Source organism: Miniopterus schreibersii (assembly GCF_964146895.1).
Source record: "Miniopterus schreibersii genome assembly, chromosome: 13".
Taxonomy (NCBI): domain Eukaryota; kingdom Metazoa; phylum Chordata; class Mammalia; order Chiroptera; family Miniopteridae; genus Miniopterus; species Miniopterus schreibersii.
In genome coordinates, this window is record NC_138113.1 from 23,612,181 (window position 1) to 23,632,288 (window position 20,108).

At 49.5% G+C, this 20,108-nt stretch overlaps 1 protein-coding gene across 1 annotated transcript in view; it reads left to right on the plus strand.

Annotated features, from left to right (window-relative positions):
* EPAS1 (endothelial PAS domain protein 1) overlaps window positions 1-20,108 on the plus strand; it is a 78,515-nt gene that overhangs the window by 35,818 nt on the left and 22,589 nt on the right. The window contains exons 2-6 of the mRNA XM_081156243.1: window positions 7,460-7,650; window positions 14,603-14,754; window positions 15,182-15,266; window positions 17,700-17,818; window positions 17,911-18,116. Coding sequence (XP_081012369.1) covers window positions 7,460-7,650; window positions 14,603-14,754; window positions 15,182-15,266; window positions 17,700-17,818; window positions 17,911-18,116 — 753 coding nt within the window. The remainder of the gene's footprint in view (window positions 1-7,459; window positions 7,651-14,602; window positions 14,755-15,181; window positions 15,267-17,699; window positions 17,819-17,910; window positions 18,117-20,108) is intronic.

The window sequence follows — 20,108 nt, forward strand, 5'->3', positions numbered from 1 at the left end:
TGGAGCCCCAGATGGGCTGTACCTATAGGGCTGCTCAGTAATTGGATCTGCTGCTTTCTTCTCGAGGCTGCCTGGAGCAGAGAAGGCCACCAGATAAGCATCTCCAGTGGGCCCCAAGCAGAATTGACCATTAGAGGGCCATGTTGGGTGGGCCTCCGACATTACTGTCAGCTCTGAATGCAGTCCAGGCCCTGTCTCTGGGGGCACAGGCCATCCGAGTGAGCCAGGGAGCTGGGGGCTCAGCCCCAGAGGAGGGAGGTTGGGAGGCTGAGATATGAGACACTTTTCAGGATTCCTCCTTCAGGGAAGGAGTGAGTGAAAACATCCATTCCTATTTTAGCCCCTCCAGCCCTCACCTCCTCTTTGTATCCCCTCTTTAGGACTTTCAATATACTGGTCTGTGGTCATGTTATCTCCCAGGTGGGCTGTGGTCTCTTTAGGGCCAACCCATTCCCCTCACCAGTCTGCATACTGAATGAAGTGTATTGATGCCTTTCCCCCTTGTCCAGGGTGGTTTGATCTGCCCAGCTCCTCCGGAATTTGCTAATTAGATTTCTTCTGTTTTGACTGGCCCATGCTGATCCCTTTCCTCTCCTTTATAACAGCTTCCCCCATTAATCACTACTGCCCTGGGACAGCCATCAGAATGTCCCCGGAAAGTTGGTCACCAGAACACCGCCCTCTTCTAAAACATTTTGCCACTCCTTTCAAATTGCCTGCAGAGCCAAAGACCATTCTTTTGAAAACCTTCAATTGTGGCAAGGCCTTATCTTTGAGGGCACATTTTATTCTTTCAAACAACCAAATTCCATTTACAGCCAAGCCTGGCGACTACAGGGGATGGGCAAACAGGATAATATTGTTTGGGATTTAAAATGAAGCGTGGTTTATGAAGTGTTATGACTGATTTTCTTGTGTAGCTCTGAAGTGAATTCTAAAAAGACCTCCCAAAATACTTAGCACAATGACCACTTCACAGGAGTGAAGTTTGTACCTTCTCCCAAGGTGGCAGTTTTGAGAGGCATCTGCCTTTTATGTGACATCTTTTCAAATCTCTGCCTCCTTATTTTTGTCTCTTTCTGTCAGTTACAGCATCTGGTACAGGCATGGTCACATGAGCTCCCAGATGAATAACTGGGTTTTGGTGGTGACTCCAAATTTGCTGGCCATAGTGAATGTGAACACTGCCCGTTAGAGGGAAAGCGTGTGGCTAGGTTTAAGAAGCAGGCTGGGTGTCAGTCCTCCAAAGACATGTGATCACACGATCAGAAACCTATGGTTTAATAAGCCCTCCAGGTGATTCTGCTATAGACTAAAGTTGAAAACCACTGCTAAGCAAAAGCCAGACCAAACACACTGCATGTTTTAAGTGAGGGTCAGGTGAAGTTGTTTATGAAGCGCACCTAGCCCCCAGTGCTCAATCAATATCAGTTTCCTCTGCCTTCCACCAAAAATAAAAAGGGGAGGGGGGTGTTGTATTTTAAAGCTGACTGCTTTGCAACAGTGGTTCCCAGCCCTGGCTGCACTGAAGAATCACACGGGAAGCTTTAAATCCAATGCTCAGGCTGTGCCTCCGGCCTATTACATGGGAATCTCTGGGCGATTCCACAAAGGACCAAAGCATCAGTTTTTAGGGCTCCTCTGATGATTCCAGTGAGTGGCCAAGATTGAGACGCGCTGGCTTTGGTTCTGCTCTCGTTTAATCCGCAAGGCAATCACGCCCGAGGAGTGTGGGTCAGCCACTTGTCCTGATCTCTGGGACCTGAAGCCGGTGTGTTTCTCCCTCGGGCAGCATTGTCCACAGCCGCACAGCCTCAGTGAGGGCTCATGAGAGCTCCTCCTAATTGCATTTTATCTCATTTCCTCCATTCACAGCTCCTGCAAACTGGTACCTGCTTAGAACTTCACCGTCAACCAATAGATTCATCTAAGATGGTTTAATTAGCTTCAGCCTCCCTCCCTGACCTATAATCCATTCTGCTTCTAAGCTCTCTAACCTCATAAGTAATGGACATATGGTTTTGATAACCTGATGGCCCACAAGCATTAAACTTGGGAGTCCTGATCACACTAAACATCAGGAGACTGTCACTAAGTAAGCAGCCAACCCCACTGGTGCAGCTGGTGACATCTTGGAGGCCCCACCGGGCTGTATTCACCTGGAAGCCAGAAACCAGGAGCTTATTGCCCAAGAGCTGATAATGATTCCATCTTGGAGCAATGACCCAGAAGTTAAGGAGACATTTTTAAGATAGCGAAGCTCTGGACCAAGAAGTTTTTCCTGGTTGAATTGTAGCATTTACCTGCTGGAGCTTTAGGCCAGTTTTGTCTTTTGACTGACTGCCTGGTCCTTAAGTGGTTACTTTCCTTAGTTGGGATCCAATATTTCAGACTTTGAGTTTCCAATTTGGGACTTAAGTATAAATTTGTGTATATTAAGGTGTCAAAAAAAAAAAAAAAAAAAAGACAGAAACTGCTTGTTCTCCGCTGGCAACATGGAGAGACACATACATGCAGGTTGGACCTGCAGCTTTATGGAGCACTGAGGAGCCACTCCTGATAACACCACCCCAGCCCTGCGGGATGGAGGCAGCCTCCTGCTAAACCCACAGCACCGCCTCCCCTTCTTCCTGCTCACACTCCGTTTGAACTCCGATGTTGGTTTTGAATCCTACTCCTAGGGCGTGGGTCTTTTCCCCAGGTGAGTGGGAGCTCATTTAAGGACAGAGCCTCCCGTCACCCCCCACGGAATCTGTATGCCACTGTCTCTCTTTCCAATCTAACCTATTCCTCCTGCCCTGTACATGACCATCCAATATGTGGGAAAGTCTCTAACCCTCACAGTGCATTCGGAAGGCTTACAATAGGTAACAGTTTCTTTGCTGCCAGTGGAGAAACCTTTGATCCTGGAGACCCAGAGGAACTAGGTTTGAGACAATATCTAACTTAACAAGCTACTTAATCCCTCTGAATCTCCACTTCTTCATCTATTAAATGGGGATACTAGTTCCTATCTCTCAGGGCTGATGTGAGACTCACATGAGATAACACATGTAGGAGCAAAAAGTGCTCTCTGAACCCTGCAAACACCGCAGCGGTATTGTTACTTGTCCTTCTAGGATCAGCTGAAATCCTGCCTCCCTGACCCTGTTTACTCATACTCGCGTGTTTCTTATCTAAACCACCTATGGTGTTTATTGTTTGTACTTATTTCTGTAGTTAATAGAAATGTTTCAAGTTGCTGGCTCCCTAACTAGACTGCATTCTCCTTGAAAACAAGGGATGTCTGCCTTATCCCCTCCGCAGTTCCTAACACGCGGCCCGGCGCAGAGCTCAGTCAACACCCCTGCGCCGCACGTGGGCCCGGTACCCAGGCCGGGTTTATGCTGTGTGTTCCGTATACAAAATATTGTGCTCACCGGAGGGCAGTCAAGAAAGACAGGAGCAGGAACTTTGTCGAAAGAGCAATGTGGAGTAAGAATAAATTTCTGAGTCCGTTCTGGTGATTTAGAAAACTTAGGATAAAATATCTTTTTACAAGAAACCAGAGAATTCTAACACGCCATGTCTAGAATTATCATTTAAAGAAATTCTGGTCTATTGCAATTAATTCTAGAACCCTTGTAGGGAGAGAAAGTAAAGTTTGAGTGTTTTAGGAAATAAAGCCTCATTGACCAAAGAAGGTTCAGCAACATGACACAAAGGACTGGTCAGGATCAGCCTGACCCCAAATAAGTCTCCAGCCCTGAGACAGCAGTGGTTTGGTGATGAAGAACGCTGTTGTGGCCAAAGTCTGAATGTGACTAATACTCACATTAGCCAGATAATGGAATCATTATCATCGGTCATGACGGCTTCCATTTGTGGAGAGCCTTCTAGCGCAGGCATACCTCAGGGACACTGCGGGTCGGTTTCAGGACACCACAGTACAGGGAGCCGTGGTCTTTGCTTGCGGAGGATCTTGCCTTCAATTTGTAAAAAACGCAACATCGGTGAAAGCGCAATAATGCGAAGCACAGAATAGAGAGGCACACCTGTGCTTCCAACCCTCTACGCACCTCACGTGATCCTTACAAACGAGGCGTGAGATCCCTCCCACGTTACAGGTGGGGCTATAAGGGAACAAAGAATGCATTTTCCTGTCCAAAATCAGATGGATAGTTTGTGTCCAATATATTAAAACATCAGTCCTCCTAACTTCCAGTCCCCTGTTCAATCTGCTAAGAGACCTAACCCTGACAAACTGTGTGAGGAAGTAGATGGTGCCTGCATCTGCTGGGCACAGGGGATCTTACGCTCACACTTGGCATTAATTGTACCTGTTCTTCAGTGTCGCTAACTAAATCATGGCAGAGTTACACATTTTTGTCTGTTCTTCCAAGAGTCAACATTAGACAGATATCTCTGGGCTGTGTCAAATATAACTAGATAATTTAATTAAAGTCATGTTGGTCCCCAGAGTGCAACTAAAACCAAGGTAGCTAAACTGGAGCTCATGACTTTCAAACCAAGAGGCTGCTTGACATTCCCAGTCATCTTTCTTTTTCTAAATGTTAAGATGTTGCTATTTCTTTATTTCTTGCTAAAGCCACTACCTTCTACCGTTCAGCTGTGGGAAGCATATTGGCCTAGGAAGAGATGGGTTCTAGCCCCAGCTCTGCCACTAATTAGTTGGATGGCTCTTGGTAAGTCACTTAGCTGGGCCAGGCCTCAGTTTCCAGATCTGTGAAATGGGGGGAGCAGCAATGCCTGTCTTGCCCATCTCACATGTAGGTGGTGAGGGTGGAATCAGGCAGGGAGCACCCACGTGTCTCAGGACTTCTAAGTGTCTGCTCACTGACAATTCCCAAGGGCTTATGCAGGCCTTTGCTGTGTGATCTTGGGCAAGTTGCATGTTATGTCCGAGCCGCAGTCTCCACATGTATAAACTGTGCACACAATATCTACCATATCGCGCTGTTAGGAGGATCGTAATGAGGTGATATATGTAAGGTCCTTGGTGCAGCGCCAGGCACAAACGTAGGTGTCAACGAATATTTGCAGTCCCAGGGAACACGGTAGGACCCAGATGTCAAATGCCTTCGCCAGACAGGGCGTCGGCCCAGCCTGCCTTTCCCCTTCCCGGTTCTCTCTGCCGCGTCTGCTCGTCCACTCCCAGGAAGGGGCAACGGCGAAGGGCCGCTCTGCGCACGCAGATGTTGGCGTGAACGCCCGGCCTGTCCTGGGGACCTTTCCCACCCCGGGATGGCTTCTCTAGGTGCCTCGCTGACTGGCTGCATGTTGACACTGCCCTTGCCGGGTGGGCAAGGCTTGGGGCTGGAGAATGGAATCCGCGTCTTCAGGACGCTGGCCTTCGTGACACGTAGGCGTGATGTGTACAGTTTCAGCGTTCTGTCCCCTTCCCACCCTTATTTCCTGTGTCGTGATGCCTGCAAGCCCTGAACAACTGCGTTTGCTTCACGATCAGAGGTCAGGATTAAAATGCAAGTGGGAGAAACTAATTTATAAACTGTCATTAAAGATCTGATGCAAAAGCAACGTGGTCATGAGGGCGGATCTGAGAGGGTGGCGATGGGTGGAGCGCAAGGGGGAGTTCTGGGAATTGAAAGCGGGGCGAGGAGGGAGCAGGGATTAGGTAAAGGAAACATAAAAGAGAGATAGGCAAGAAAAAACGGTGTCACCCATTTCGTAGTTTTCCTGAAGGTTCCTCCTGACCATTAGCAGCCACTGGACGTTCCCTCTGCAGGCTGAGTAAATGGGGCTGGATGTTCTCTTTTTAAAAATGAAACATGTTGCAAAGTCAAAACAGTTGCCTCTGCCCCAGATCTTGAAGGGTTTGAAAGGCACGTAAGCATTCCACGAATCCCAAAATACGGGTTATCTGTCCAGATAGCAGGCTCCAAAGCCAAACAAGAGGGGCACAGCCCTGGTTCGGGAGCCTCGGCGGGGGGAGCTGAGGCTGCCGGGTGAGGCCGCGGGGCCAAACTGCACTGTGCGCTTTAACAAAAAGAGAAATAAACCTGCTTGCTAAAAACGCAACACAGGTTATTTCAGAAACATAGGAAAATACAGATAAGCACAAAGGAAAAAGTATCGCCCCTTACCTCACCACCCTGAAACCGCTGACACTTTCGTGTGCAGAGAGACGAGACAAGGCAGTCATCAATGGCAAGAGCCCGGATTCGGGGCTCACCCGCCTGGAGCCCCGCTTCCCCATTTACCTGCCGAGAAGCTGCAGACCAGTTAGCCTCTATGGACCCATTTCGTCATCTGTTAATTAGAGATAATAATAATAATGACTTCTTTGTAAGAATTAAAGAAGCTAACGTAGTAGTACTTAAAACAGTGCCTGGAATATAGTAAGCACTATATATATATGACAGCTGTAAGAATAATAGTTATTATTATGTTTCTAGGCTTTTTCTAACGTAACATGCAAGAGCTATATTTCTGTGAAAATCAGGTTGTACTGTACACTTCTGTAATGTTTTACTCTCATGATCATCTTTTCATGGACATATTTGTTATTAATACTAGCTAATATTGATTGCTTCCACTTGGGATAGGCCTGGTGCTAGAGATTTTACATAAATTATCATACTTAATCCTCACTATAACTCTGTGAGGTATAAGTACTATTATGACCATTTTACAGATGAGAAAACTGAGGTTGAGGTTAAGCAGTTAAAGCAATTTGAGTGTATAAAGCTGGCAAGTGGAGAAGTTAGAATTTAAATACGGAGAGTCTGGCTTTTAAACTTGCCCGTTTTAGAACGATATATAGGAAGGTCCAGGATCTTGTCAGGACTTCCTGAAAGAGGCAGGTATGGATGTGTCATCTTTTCTTCTGTCCTGCAAAGAAGAGGAAAATGCTGGTGGGATTAGGAAGAAAACATGCGCTCCCTCCTCTGCAACCCTTGGCAGGTGTGCACCCTGGGACACCAGACTGACCAATGTCTGGCTGACTATTCTTCTTGGGCTCTAATGACATTTTCAGTTTTTAGCATTGAAATCACTCTCTGATACAAAATAGGGTGTAAGGTCTAGCACTGGGCTTAATTTTTTTTCTAAGAGCATTTTTATCCAGAAAGGGAAACTTGAAGCAGTTTTTCATCTGGTTTTCCAGAATTTTGGACACAGCCACCTGGGTCACTGGCCACAGCTTCCTCACACTTCCCTCCCCATCACAGCACATTCACCTCAGTCCCAAGAGAACCAGGCCCAGGTCCCAGGCATTGCCAGTGGATGAATTTAACTGGCAAGTCTTTGCTCAAACCCCACCCGTGAAGCCCTGTCTAGGACATCATGGGCGTGTGGCTCAGACGACTGGTGTGAGCCCACATTGGCTCAGTGTGAGAGTTCGGTTGTGCCATGGGTTGGGGCCCTTGGGGTGTCTTGATCAGGGGTGTGACCGGATGACGGTGACGTTTTAGAGACTAACCGCTCTCTCTCTACCTAGGAGCAGCTCGGAGAGGAGGAAGGAGAAGTCCCGGGATGCAGCAAGGTCCCGGAGAAGCAAGGAGACGGAGGTCTTCTATGAGCTGGCCCACGAGCTGCCCTTGCCTCACAGTGTGAGCTCCCACCTGGACAAGGCCTCCATCATGCGGCTGGCCATCAGCTTCCTGCGAACACACAAGCTCCTGTCCTCAGGTGAGGCTGGTAAACGCCCCCGGGAGGCTCTGTTGTGCCAGAGCTAGGAGGCCACTGGAAGGTCTCCCCATTCTGCAAAACTTCCACCCACAGAAACACCGTCATCGGTGCTTCATCCCTTCATGTCACACATCTCCCTCCCAGCCGTGACCTTCACAGTGAACGCAGCCAGGAGATGAGAGGCGAGGACAGGACCAAGGAGACGCATGGGCGCCTGGAAGCGCAGGAGGAGGGGGCTGGGAGGGCAAAGCAGCATTTGCTGCCGTCTCGGCTGCCTTTCCGTCTGGCCGTCTGAAGCACAGTCCCTCTAGGCTGGGTCCTCAGGACGCGTGTTAGTGCCTGTCTTCCAGCCACCTCTCCCAAAGGGCAGCCGTGTGCCCAGGCAGTCTTCCCCTCTCACTAGCCAGTATGCCAGGCTAATTATTCTGTGTCTCTGCTCTTGGTTTCCTCAACTGTAAAAAGCAGTTAGAAGTACTTGCTGCACAGGGTGTCTTTGAGGATCGACCAAGATGCTGTCTGTAAGGCACCTGACCCGGCAACACTCATTCGCTGGGGCGTCTTTGACAGGTAACCACCTCGCCATGGAACTAGCTCATGCTCACCCTCCCTGGTATCTCTGCAAGACTCGAGTTCACAAAACGTTTTTTTTCTCAGAGTTTACATTCTTCATAAAGCCATTTCCTGTTAGTCTTGACCAGAAAGAGGTGGCCCGAGGAGTTTCCCAGTTTCAGATTCCCATGTGACAGTCCCGTTTAGTCTGTTGATTTCATAGGGAAACGGGGCGTTGGGAAGCGTCCCTCCTCGCCTGTTGTGGTGCTACAGGTGGGCAGCACCCAAGGTAGTGGGTGTGAGGGAGGCCGGCAGGGAAGGGAAGGTCCTTTTGTGGTTGGTTTTCAGTTTTCCTGAGTGAGTCGGGTGCCTTGGAGTTGGGTGGATGCTGCCATCCTGTTATGAAGTGGCTATTCTGGGAAAGAAACCCTGAGCAAAGGGAATCCAATGTGAGCCTGGGAGGCCAGACCGACGTGCTATTCTGGGCCCTGGAGCACAGGAAGGATATGGGGGAAAGACTTTCAGAAAATAGGATGACAGCTCAGTGGGTCCAAGGGTTGGAGGGCTAACCCTGTACTGTAAGTCTAAAGAATCTTGGAAAAGTACAGACGGGACAGGGACAACCAAGGGCAAAGACATGCTCTATAAAATACTTCCAAAGAAACAACACAAAGCAGTGGCAAATTCATTGTCATACATGCTATAGAAAGAGGGAACAGTGGGCAGGTCTGGAGGAGCCGTCTCAGGGAATATGTGAGCCTCTTTCTTTTTTTCTTTTTTTTTTTAAATATATCTTTATTGATTTCAGAGAGAGGAAAGGAGAGGGAGAGAGAGAGAGATAGAAACATCAATGATGAGAGAGTCATTGATCGAGCCCGCAACCCGGGCATGTGCCCTGACCGGGAATCGAACCCCGATCGCCTGGATCCTAGGTCGACGCTCAATCGCTGAGCCACGCCCGGCAGGGTGAGCCTCTTTCTTTTAAAGAGGCTCATCTTCCTGGACAGATGAGGTCTGTGTCTGCTAGTGTTGGAATCACCTTTACATATGCACAGACGCCCTGAAACATCTCAACAGCCCAGTAATGGTGCTTGAAATTCTGCTCTTAGACATTAATTCCTTTGGGTTAATCACTGCTTCTTTCCACAACCACCCCCATTCCTCCACCAACAGAGAATCCCAGGAGGGGTGATACATTAATCCCGGGATATCTCTGATTGAATTTGACTGTGGAACATCTCACAGATGACGAAATGTGAAGCACAGAAAAGCTAGGGCTGCCCAAAGTCACACATTTAGCACACGGTGATTCTGCACCTGAAATTCAAGTCGTTTTGAATTTTGGTCCATGGGAAAGACAGACACAGGAAGGCAGGTGCATTCTGCAAACCTGGTCAGGCGAAGATGCTGAAAGGGGTTGAGTGTGTGGGGAAGAGGAGGGAAAAGGCAGGGGAACCAGAATTAAATGGAGGTGCTTCGGGGCGACCTTATGTTGGGTGAGTTGTTTCTGGCCTCTCTCTTGTGCAGGGCCGTGTTTTCCACGTGCTCCCGTGCATGAGCCTCCCCATGGTGCAGAGGCTGACTTGGAAAGGACCAGGAATCAGAGGCTGGGCGTCTGAGCACGTCTTGCCTGTGTACTGACGAGAACCCCCTGCGTGCCAGACACGCCAAGGGAGATGGGACCAGAGTGGCCACAGCGAGACGTACACGTCTCCACTCAGGAGCGTTGCAAGTTGTGAACACAAACTGCCTGCCCTCTGGCTGGGCTCAGCCCCAGACCAGCCAGCGTCCTCAGCATGTCGGGTCGGGTCCTCTCTGTCCCAGCGTAAGCCATAACAGAAAAGGGTACAAAGCCACCTGGCCCTGGAGTCCTCGAAGGAGCAGTTCTCATAAAACAAGCCTCTCCCGGAGAGGGGGAGGGATGGATGGCTTTCAGCATCCCCTTTCTCTGCCCTCCCTCCACACAGGCCCTCAACCAGTTGCTGGAATTGTTTCCAGGAATTGCGTGGGAGGCGGGATCGTTTTAATGTCTAGTCATATTTTGCTTTTCCAACAACACGTGGCTCAATGAAAAGGAATACGGATTTGTGGGCGGATGGGCCTGCGCTGGGACCTCACGCTGGCTGCCTACTTTCCCTGAAGTCTTGCGAAACTCTCTTGACTGTCTCTGAGCTTGACTTTCTAAGCGGTGCTGTTGGAGGATTGAGATAATGGATGTAAAAGCCCTTATCTTCTTGCCTGCCACATATTAGGCCCTCGATAAATGATAGTTTGGAAATCAAAATTACTATGAACAAGCAAGTTGATTTATAATAAGTATACATAAACAATATATATTAAGTATGCCATCCTCTTACCTACCTTTCAGCAATTTCTGTCAAAAAGCAGAGTTGCCAAGCTTTTCCAGGTCAAAACAGACCCATTATTGAAACATTTCTAACAAAGGTGAGCGCTGATGTTGGTTCATTTTATAATAGGAAATAGCTGGTTGCATACCTCAGAGTTCAAAAGGCTAAAAAAGACCAGGTTTTTGCTTTAGAGAAGTTTCTTCTTTACTTAGTAACACGTTTCCCTTTGATTTTCACAGTAGGCTGTTCTGTGTGGGAATGTTGGAGAGGAAACCTCAACACTAAGAAATTCAGGCTAGGAGTCTGGGCTGCCGATTGAGATTTGTATCACAGGAAGCAAACTGAAACAATAGCTTTATGATATTAGCTTCCACGCTGGGCCGAGAACAGAACACACTCTGACGGGAACATCGATGGAAATACCACTTGATTGTCTTAAATCCCCTTTCAAGATGAGCTCCGCAAACTGTGACTAAATGAGGGTCACTTCTGCGTTCGAAGGGCACTGAACAACAGTAAATATGCAAAATTAGCTTTTCACCGTAAAACACATTTTTTACTTCCCCACATTCATATACGGTGAAAGCAAATTCATTTTACATGAGAGCTGGAGGTGAATGTGAAGTAAGGTTTCTAAGGAGGAATGTCAGGTTGATTATTGATTCATTGGCATTTGCTTAGTGAAGGCATTAGTCTTAATAAGAGATTCTGATTTCCTGATCTTTAGACTATTAAGGGAAAGATATTAAATTGCGGGGCAAGTAAAGTTTTTACCATGACCTGTTCATGCAGGAAAAGTGGAACCAAAGGGGAAATTGTGGAGGCAGATATGGTTCTGGTGCCTTCTTATGATCACTTTCAGATTTCTTTTCCTAGGTTTTCACCTCCTACTATTTCACTGCCCCACCCCTTGCCTCATTCACCCTCCAAACCAAGGCCCTTTTCTGTCCTGTTTGGAGAGGAGCTGATAAGCCGATTCATGCTAGGATGTTAATGTCTAAGTGTAGCTAATGTATAATCTCTTCTAGAGATACTGACCTTGTTCGGATCATTTCCTTAAGACCTAAACCAAAGAGGGATCTGGTCAATCAGTAGGTATTTGCTAACCCCAGTCCTGTGCTACAGCTTATGAGCATTGATACAGAGAGGTAAGATACCACGGCTTATGAAGGTTAATGCAGAGAGGTGAGATAGGATAGTAAGTTAAGAACAAAGGAATGAATCTTTAAGGGTGGATTTTCAAGGCCTTTTGGGAGGCCAGAAAGATTAGGTAAAACCAGTACCTTCTGCCAAAGACGTGAGGGTAGCCCGAGCCTACTATCTGGGGATGGTCGAGTTTACAGGATAGCTAATGATCCAGTGAGAATCCGAAAATAATTTCCTTGTCGCGACTGAGACTGCTCTTGCAGTCAGTACACCAGGAATGGGGGAAGGGGGTGTCTGTGGCCCTGGGCGAGCTGGAGGAGAGGAATCGGTTTAGAAGGAAAGAAAGCCCCTGCGATGACAACTAGGTGGTGACTGTCAGCCAAGCACATCTGAACCGGGAAGATCACAGGAGAATGGTTTTATAAGAAGTTAAAGCAGTGCTGGAGCCTCTCAGAGTAGGAGACGAGGGAAGACGACCCTGGTGGAATAAAAATGCATCCTAACTAGCAGCAGCAGCTGTGACAGCCTGGTCTCAGAGACCTGGTCAGGAGTATCTGCCCTGCCACCCTACCACTCACCCCAGACGCCCAGCTCCTGCTGCCCAAGGGGTCCCGCCCCACCCGGGCGGTGCTGCCTGAAGGAAATGAGTGGTGCTCCGGAAAAAGTGCTCTGAAACCTCAGCCCGCGCATATCCTGGCTGTGGGGAGTCATCAAAGCCTGTTTACAGGGGCTATTTTTAGCATTAAAGAATCTTGTTGTGCTCCCTGGGCTGAGCAGGCTTCAGCTTAGCAAAGTGCCTCTGATTTTGGTGACCTGGCCCTCTTCTTTGGGGTCAGATTCTGAAAGGTCTTGGGAAGAAAGTAACTGAGACCAAGAACCCAAGGCAGTCTGAAGGCCCCCACTGGGTGCCTACTGTGGTGCTCTCCACTGGGCACCGAGGGTCTTTCTCCAGTGTGTGTAACCTCACAGCAGCTTATCTTTGTCTCCACCACCACTGGACAGTCCTGCAGGGACAGGGCTGCTCTCACACCTCTTCACATCCTTGTGCTCTATTCCCTGGGGCAGGACTGAGTAGGTGACACTTGACGACAGATACCTGATTTCCTGCTTTGTGACTAGCACAGGGCAGACACCTACATGGTAGGGGCATAATAACTGCGTAGTTAATTTCCCCTGTGCCTAACACGGAGCTGGGGATTGATGATACGTTAGGGGAGACACAATACTCACAGAAAAGAGCAGGAAAAACGGCAGCAAAGTCTTCAGCGGGGGAGGGTGGGGGGATGTGCACGACCCCTGCCTTTGCGTGAAGGTCTGCCTCTACCGCAGTTTTCACCCTCGGCTCCAAGCTGCCAGGGAGCCGGCCAGGGCCCCTCAGAAGCCCCCAGGAGGGTAAGCAGGTGCTGTGGGAGCAAATGGTTCCACAGAGGAAAGAGGCCCGGCTGTCCCAGGGTCCCCAGGGGCCCAGCCTGCTGGCTTCCTGGTCCTCCAGCCATTGTGACTTCAGTTCCAAGACGTTCTGTTTCCATTCATGGCCCCCCAAATGCCCCTCTCCCTCCCTGCCAGAGGCCAGCTGGCTGGCTGCTGTAGCCAACTTCGCCACCTCCTGGAAGCAAGTGTACTGGGCATGGATGGAAACCAGTTGAGCTCTGCCGGAACTGTTAAAAACAGGAAATTTTAAGCAGAACTATTTCCTCTGGGCCTAGTTAACCCAAATAAGGTTGTCTTGGTATTACTCCAGATTTTGAAGTCAGTGTTGCCACTGAGATCAAAGAAATTAAAGAGAAAAAACCTCCTTCATAGGCCAGAAAGCACACGGCTGGCTCTGCTGTCTGGAGAAGGGATCACCTACCTGGTGTGATTTAAACAGTGCTGAAAACCTCTCCTCACTCATCCCAAAATAGGTCAGCACCTGCCAAAACAGGCTGATCTTCTCAGCATTAGGGTCACTCGTAGGACCTTGAGTTAAGGTGGGGATTCTCAACCTGTGGTCCTGGGGCCAACAGCTTCCACATCACCTGGGACCTTCCTAGGAAAACAGATGCTCAGCCCCCACTCAAGACCTCCTGAATCAGGAACTTTGGGGATGGGTCCCTTCAAGGGTCGCTTCTTGCAGGTGTGACTTATACAGTCCTGCTGGGCTCCACACTTAGAAGGGTCCTGGGACTGGTTTAATTTTTCAACAAGAGGCCCTACATTTTTACTTTGCACCGAGCCCCCCAAATTAGACAGCAGTCCTGGGCCCAGAAACCCTGTTTTTGCAAGCCCTCTAGGTGATTCTGGTCCCTGCTGAAACTGGAAGGCACTGAGTTGGGTCATTGTCTCTCCTAAAGCTTCTGTTCAAATGTAGATGTTAACTGAGAGCCTGAACATTGTTAGAGGTGGCACCCTCTCCTGGCCTTCAGTGCATCATCATCAGTTTAGCTGACTAGTTAGTTGGCAGACACCAGGTACGCAGTGGTCAAGTGTGGGTATGTGTGTGGTACAAGATCATTCATTCCCAGATGCTCCCCCTTCCCATAAGCTAGCCATCTGTACCGGAGTGTGCAGAGGAAAGAATTTCCCTCCTTTTCTTCCACTACTTTAGCAAAACAGAGGGAAAGCCACCAGGATACTACTCTGTACAGCCCAATTCTTGACTCTAAAGGCTGGCCTGTCCCCAGATGGGCCTGTTCTATTCCTCTGCAGAAACAGCAGCATCCGTGACTCTGGTACCTTCGCTGACCCTGTGTGCTCATCCCAGGCCCTCTGTGTGGGCATGTGGCAGATGCTTAGATGGTTGGCGATGTGTATTTCCAGAAAAGTCCAATTGATGCCTTTGTGCCATCCTGGCAGACATCTGTCCATGCCAGTCGCATCTGGGTTAGCACCACATTCACGCAAGCCATTCCACCCCCCTGTCTTCCCAGTTTGCTCTGAAAATGAGTCTGAAGCTGAGGCTGACCAGCAGATGGACAACCTGTACTTAAAAGCCTTGGAGGGTTTCATTGCTGTGGTGACCCAAGATGGAGACATGATCTTTCTGTCGGAAAACGTCAGCAAGTTCATGGGACTCACACAGGTGACTACCCTTCTTTGGCTCTTTCAAAAAGGGAAAACATTTCTCTTGGGGACAAAAATTAGTGGAAGGTTCTGATCACATCCCTCCTCACCCCTCCCTGCATGTACCTACCCTGCCCCCTCTCTGATCCCAGACCATAGCCTCAGGATCACACTTCCGCCCCCTGGCATTGGGTTTGGCATTGCTGGTGGCCATCCTGGTGGACAGCTCTGCTGGCTAGACTAACAGGTCAGCCCTTGTGTATCAAGTCTCTGGCACCAACGGCAGTCCTGTTACATCCCTGTCTGTGGCCCTAACACTGAATTGGGAACATGAGCACTGATTCAGTCTCTTCCCTATCTCCAGATCTAGGAGGTGGCTCAGCATCCTCTTGGAATCTTCTACTTCAATGTTGGAATAATGAAGTCCAACCTTGTTTTTGAAACAGGTGGAGTTAACAGGACACAGTATCTTTGACTTTACTCATCCCTGTGACCATGAGGAGATCCGTGAGAACCTGAGTCTCAAAGATGGTAAGTATTCTTTATTGTGTGTCTCCTTCCTTCTGGTGCCCCTTGGAGGGGATCTGTATTGCCTTTGTATACGAATGTAGTAGAGATGGCTCATGAGTATCATGATCCAGAAAAAACCAATGTGCAAAAAAATCCAGCAGAGCCTTTGAGACGAGATCACTGCCCTGAGCAGATTCTGCCCATGTCTAACCACCCCCTTTAACATCTCTCACCTGTCACTGCCATGAGGTGTGCTTGTCCAACCTGAGTAACAGAGGCAGGGTTAAGCTGCAGGGTTTGGCTATTGTTACCGTACACACTGCAAAAGCAAACATTTCATTGGCCCACTTCCACCCTTGTTACAGACTGAGCTTGCAGTCTGGGCCTGCAAAATGCAGAATTCCAACCACCCCACCCACCCACTGACCTCTCAGACAACCCCTCTGCTCTCACCTGATGGCCTCAGACCACCAAGCTCCTATAGAACACAGTCTGGAGAGCCCTCCATGGGCTCTTCAGTGTCTTATCTGTGCTGCTGAGAAAGTCCTGCCTGGTTCCATGGGGAGGGGGCTAGCAGGTTTTCTGAATCCCTTTCTAAAGCAGGTGTTTGAAGCCTGAAGAAACAAAGTCTCTTATATCTTCTCTGCTCCAGAAACCTTTTGGTCCTTGGGTTCTCAGTCTCAGTTCAACCACTGACCCTAGTCTCAGTCTGACCACGTGACCTGAACCAAGTCAATACTCTCCTTGGTTCCTTGGAGTCTTCTTTTTCAGATTGACAGTATTGAACCAGGCAAAGTCTAGGACATTCCAGCTTTCCAGTGCCATGATTCACAGCATGATCCTACTCTATCGGAGTAAACTTTAGGTCTCTTGGTCCATGTATTGAGGACTTGGGATCAAACTCAATAAATCAGCAAGCAGATCCTTATTGAAGGTGCCGGCCTGAGTGGACTCATAATCTGGAAGCAAAGGGTTAGTCTGAGCACCTAGAGGAAGATAAGACCAGGAGGCAGATTGTGAAAAGCTTTGAAGGCCAGGTGGAGGGCTTCGAACTTTATCCTGTAGACAGCGGGAGCTACTGAAGGTTTTTGAGCAGGGGTGGAGTAATCCGATTAGAGCTATGTTTAGAAAGATTAATCAAATGGCATAATGGCAAGAATCCAGAGGCTAACAAGTTAGGAGGCCGTGATAACAATAACCCAAGCTACAGCCGACGCATCTCCAGCACTTGCGCTGGTCCTGGTGGTGGGTCCAGGCCCCAAGGTACAAGAATATCTCATGATATGCCAACCCCACCTATGAAAATTAAAATGGAAAGAAACATCATTAAGTATGGAAGGCATGGTTTTATTATCATGATGGAGGAATATTCTTTCTTTAAAAAAAAGATTCACGATTTAGTGCATTACTTAGTGGGCTCTCCTAGTAATGTTTAAGACAGAGTCAAAGGGGACACAATTCACTGGACAGACAGATCTTTGGGGATATGAGAGTCAAATAAATCACAGCCCTCTGGAGGTGCAGAGGCTGGTGGCCATGCCTGGAGGGAAGAGTGTGAGATTCGAAACAAGGCTCTGGATTATTCTCTGGTGCTGGGCAGGAGGCAGGCATGCACCTTAGAGACCCAGGATGGGGATGGTGGGTTAGGCGGAATTTAGACATGCACAAGGGGATTCCGATGACACTTCCTGCATTTATCACTTTGTTTTACAGACAGTGGAGAAAGTTCTGAATGGGCAGGCTACTTGGAGACTATAAGGAAGGAAGCTATATTGTTTGTCTTGGTGATTTATTTAATTCTGGCTGAGAAAGGATATCCATGTTGAGTTAATTCTCAGAGTGAACTTGCTCTCTAAGTCCCAGGAGATTTGCACCAGAGGTCTCTCTTCAGCTTGACATATGTCACTTTAGGGAGAAAGCTGATGACACATCATCCTGAATGTAGCCATTATTGGTTGAAAATAGGTCACAGGAAGGTTCAGATTCCTGTGGGACAGGAGTGAGGAAAATACAGGAGTGTCTGAGGGACATTTCTAATCTGAGAGGTGTGTCCCCTTGGAGAAATTGTGGCCTCTCCTAGACTGTCCCTTGGAATTCCTCCTGGGGAACCTGGACCTGCCCCAGCAGAGATTTGCTGAAATTGTGGCAAATGCTCACTCATTGCCTTGCTGCTCTGAGGGGAGCCCTGACCACATGCCGGGTGCAACGGAAATAAAACAGTGTAACACCCCTACTCTTCAGGTGTTTATACTCCAGCTGAGAGGCAACTGGGGACAAGAAAGCTTTAGTCCATAGGCCAAGATGGCACCGTGTTCATCACAGCTGCAGGGGCTGAGAGCACATCTTGGGACATGCAAACAATGTGTTGCACAGACAGCACTGCAACTGGGTCCCTCTTCTGTTTATAAACGAAAAGCTAAACTCAGCCGGTTCTGTCCACCCTTCCTCGCCCAGGCTCTGGTTTCGGGAAGAAAAGCAAAGACCTGTCCACAGACCGGGACTTCTTCATGAGGATGAAGTGCACAGTCACCAACCGAGGCCGCACCGTCAACCTCAAGTCGGCCACCTGGAAGGTAGGGCCACACCAGGCATGGGTTGGAGCCCCAGATGTGCCCCTGCCCCGTGCTCTCAGCCCCACGTCTGACCCTCCATGGCTGGCCTCCAGGTCTTGCACTGCACTGGCCAGGTGAAGGTCTACAACAACTGCCCCCCTCACGGCGGTCTCTGTGGCTACAAGGAGCCCCTGCTCTCCTGCCTGATCATCATGTGTGAGCCCATCCAGCACCCATCGCACATGGACATCCCTCTAGACAGCAGGACCTTCCTGAGCCGCCATAGCATGGACATGAAGTTCACCTACTGCGACGACAAGTAGGGCCTAGGAGTGTGTGCGCTGTGGGCAGAGTGTCTTGTGTGTGTGTGTGTGTGTGTGTGTGTGTTAGTTGTGCCTGTGATAAAGGTGTGGGTCTGGGGCATAAATGTTGTATTGCTGGGTGCAAGCTTGTGGGCCTGTGTCACCGTTTCACTCCACCCATGCAGCTAAGGGATGCCCAATACCATATTTGGCTGTTGCCCACTGATGGAGGGTCAGGGTCTGACTGCAGAGCTGCTCTGGTGTGCAACTGTTATTGTTGATTGTGGTGATGTGTACATCCCTCCACGTGTGAGGCTCCTGGGGAGATTTCCAGGTCACTCTGCTTCCCCAGGAGATGAGTGGCAAGAGGCTTCCATCAGCACTCTCAATGCAGAGGCGCGGGAGCTCGGGCCCTGGCTGGGGGACCGCCCACCGCATGGCTTGCGTTTACTCTCTTCCGTCACTGAGCTCTTCCCTCGGTCTTTGCTCCTCCTGCGTCTCCTCTGTTCTGACCACTGTCCAGCCTCGTTTTGAAGGCTTTTCAATGAAGAGACCTAAGTGAGACTCTAACCCCCAAAGCCAGGCCCAGCTGGAAACTCTCCTAGGTTAAGTGTGTCCGCTCGGGCGAGAAGGCCTAGGTTCACATGCAATAGGAAATGCTCAGTTATTCTCACCTCCAGTGGTTTCTTCATTAGCGTTGTCGGAAGAGTACCTAAGGCTGCACGTGCACGCCGGGTCAGCTCTAGTTCCTCGCTCAGGGTGACGCTGAGACAGGCGGAGAGGCTGGGGCTGCCGAGGGAGGTCTGGGAGGGGGTGTCAAAGCCACATGGGCCTCGCCCCTGCTCCCCTCTGCCCCCCTCTGGGCCCTGGCATCGGGAGTGGGGGGAAATCAGGAGACACAATAAGGAAGAGGGGAGAACAGAGGCCGTGGGCAGGGACCACCGTCAGGAAGGGAGGGGAATCCAGAAGCAGCGGCTGGCCCGGGCCGCCCCGATCGAGTAAATGCGGCTGCGCTTACTGATGGCTGTGCCCCCAGATGTGCCCCTCAGGCAGGGATCTCTCAACCCGACCCCAGCTTTCCGCAGCATCCAGAGTCACCCTTTCTTTCGAGAGTCATGGTTTTTGTGGCAACCCTTCACCACAAGGGTTTCCCAACAAACCCCGAGGTCTCAGCCTCCCCTCGTCTAAAATGGAGACGGTAGCAGGTTCTCAGCCTGTTTCACAGGGTCATTGCACAGTGAGATCAGGGCTATGAAAGCGCTTTGAAAAGTGCAAACACCATAGCTGACGTGAGGCAAAATGTTACGCTCCCTGTCCTGTCCCTCCCCAAAAGCAAGTCCCCCCCCTAAACTCAAGGGGTCAGGATCACTGCCGGAGGCCTGGAGGAAGGAGAGACCTGCAGCAAGAAACTGCCTCGCCTTCCCAGCCCGCAGGAAGCCACCAGGCCCCAGCAGAGAGCTCCTGCTCGGCCTTCCCGGCCCGCCCACCGTCCTCTCATCCAGGGGCATCTGGCTCTCTCTGTGGGTGGGGCCCCATTGCCAGGCGAGGCTGAGTCTCTGTCCCCGGATCCTAGACTAACCTGATGTTGGCTGCTGCCCCTTCTTGCAATTGGCCACCACTCCGGGACAATTTTTAAATGTTTGCAAGAGTATCCTTGAGTCATTTCTGTCCCCCAGTTCTGGCCACCCTGGTGCCAGGGCTCCTGGCTCCTGGAGGTAGTGGGAATTATGTAAATAGAAAAAAGTGCTCTAAGCTCACAGAGAGAAAATGTCGTGGATGGAGACTTTTGCCCTGGAACTGACACAGTCAGCATTAATTACAGTTGTTGGCACTGTCATTATTGTAATGACGGTGGTGATTAGAGGGAAAGATTGCTCCAAAGGCAGGCACCAGAGAAATCCACGTGCGTGTAAGATTAGTTATCAGGTGGAGTCTTTGTATTCAAATAAACATTCTTGGCAGAAGACAGTTTTGTAACGTGAACCCCTCTGCACAGTCTTCCCAGATGA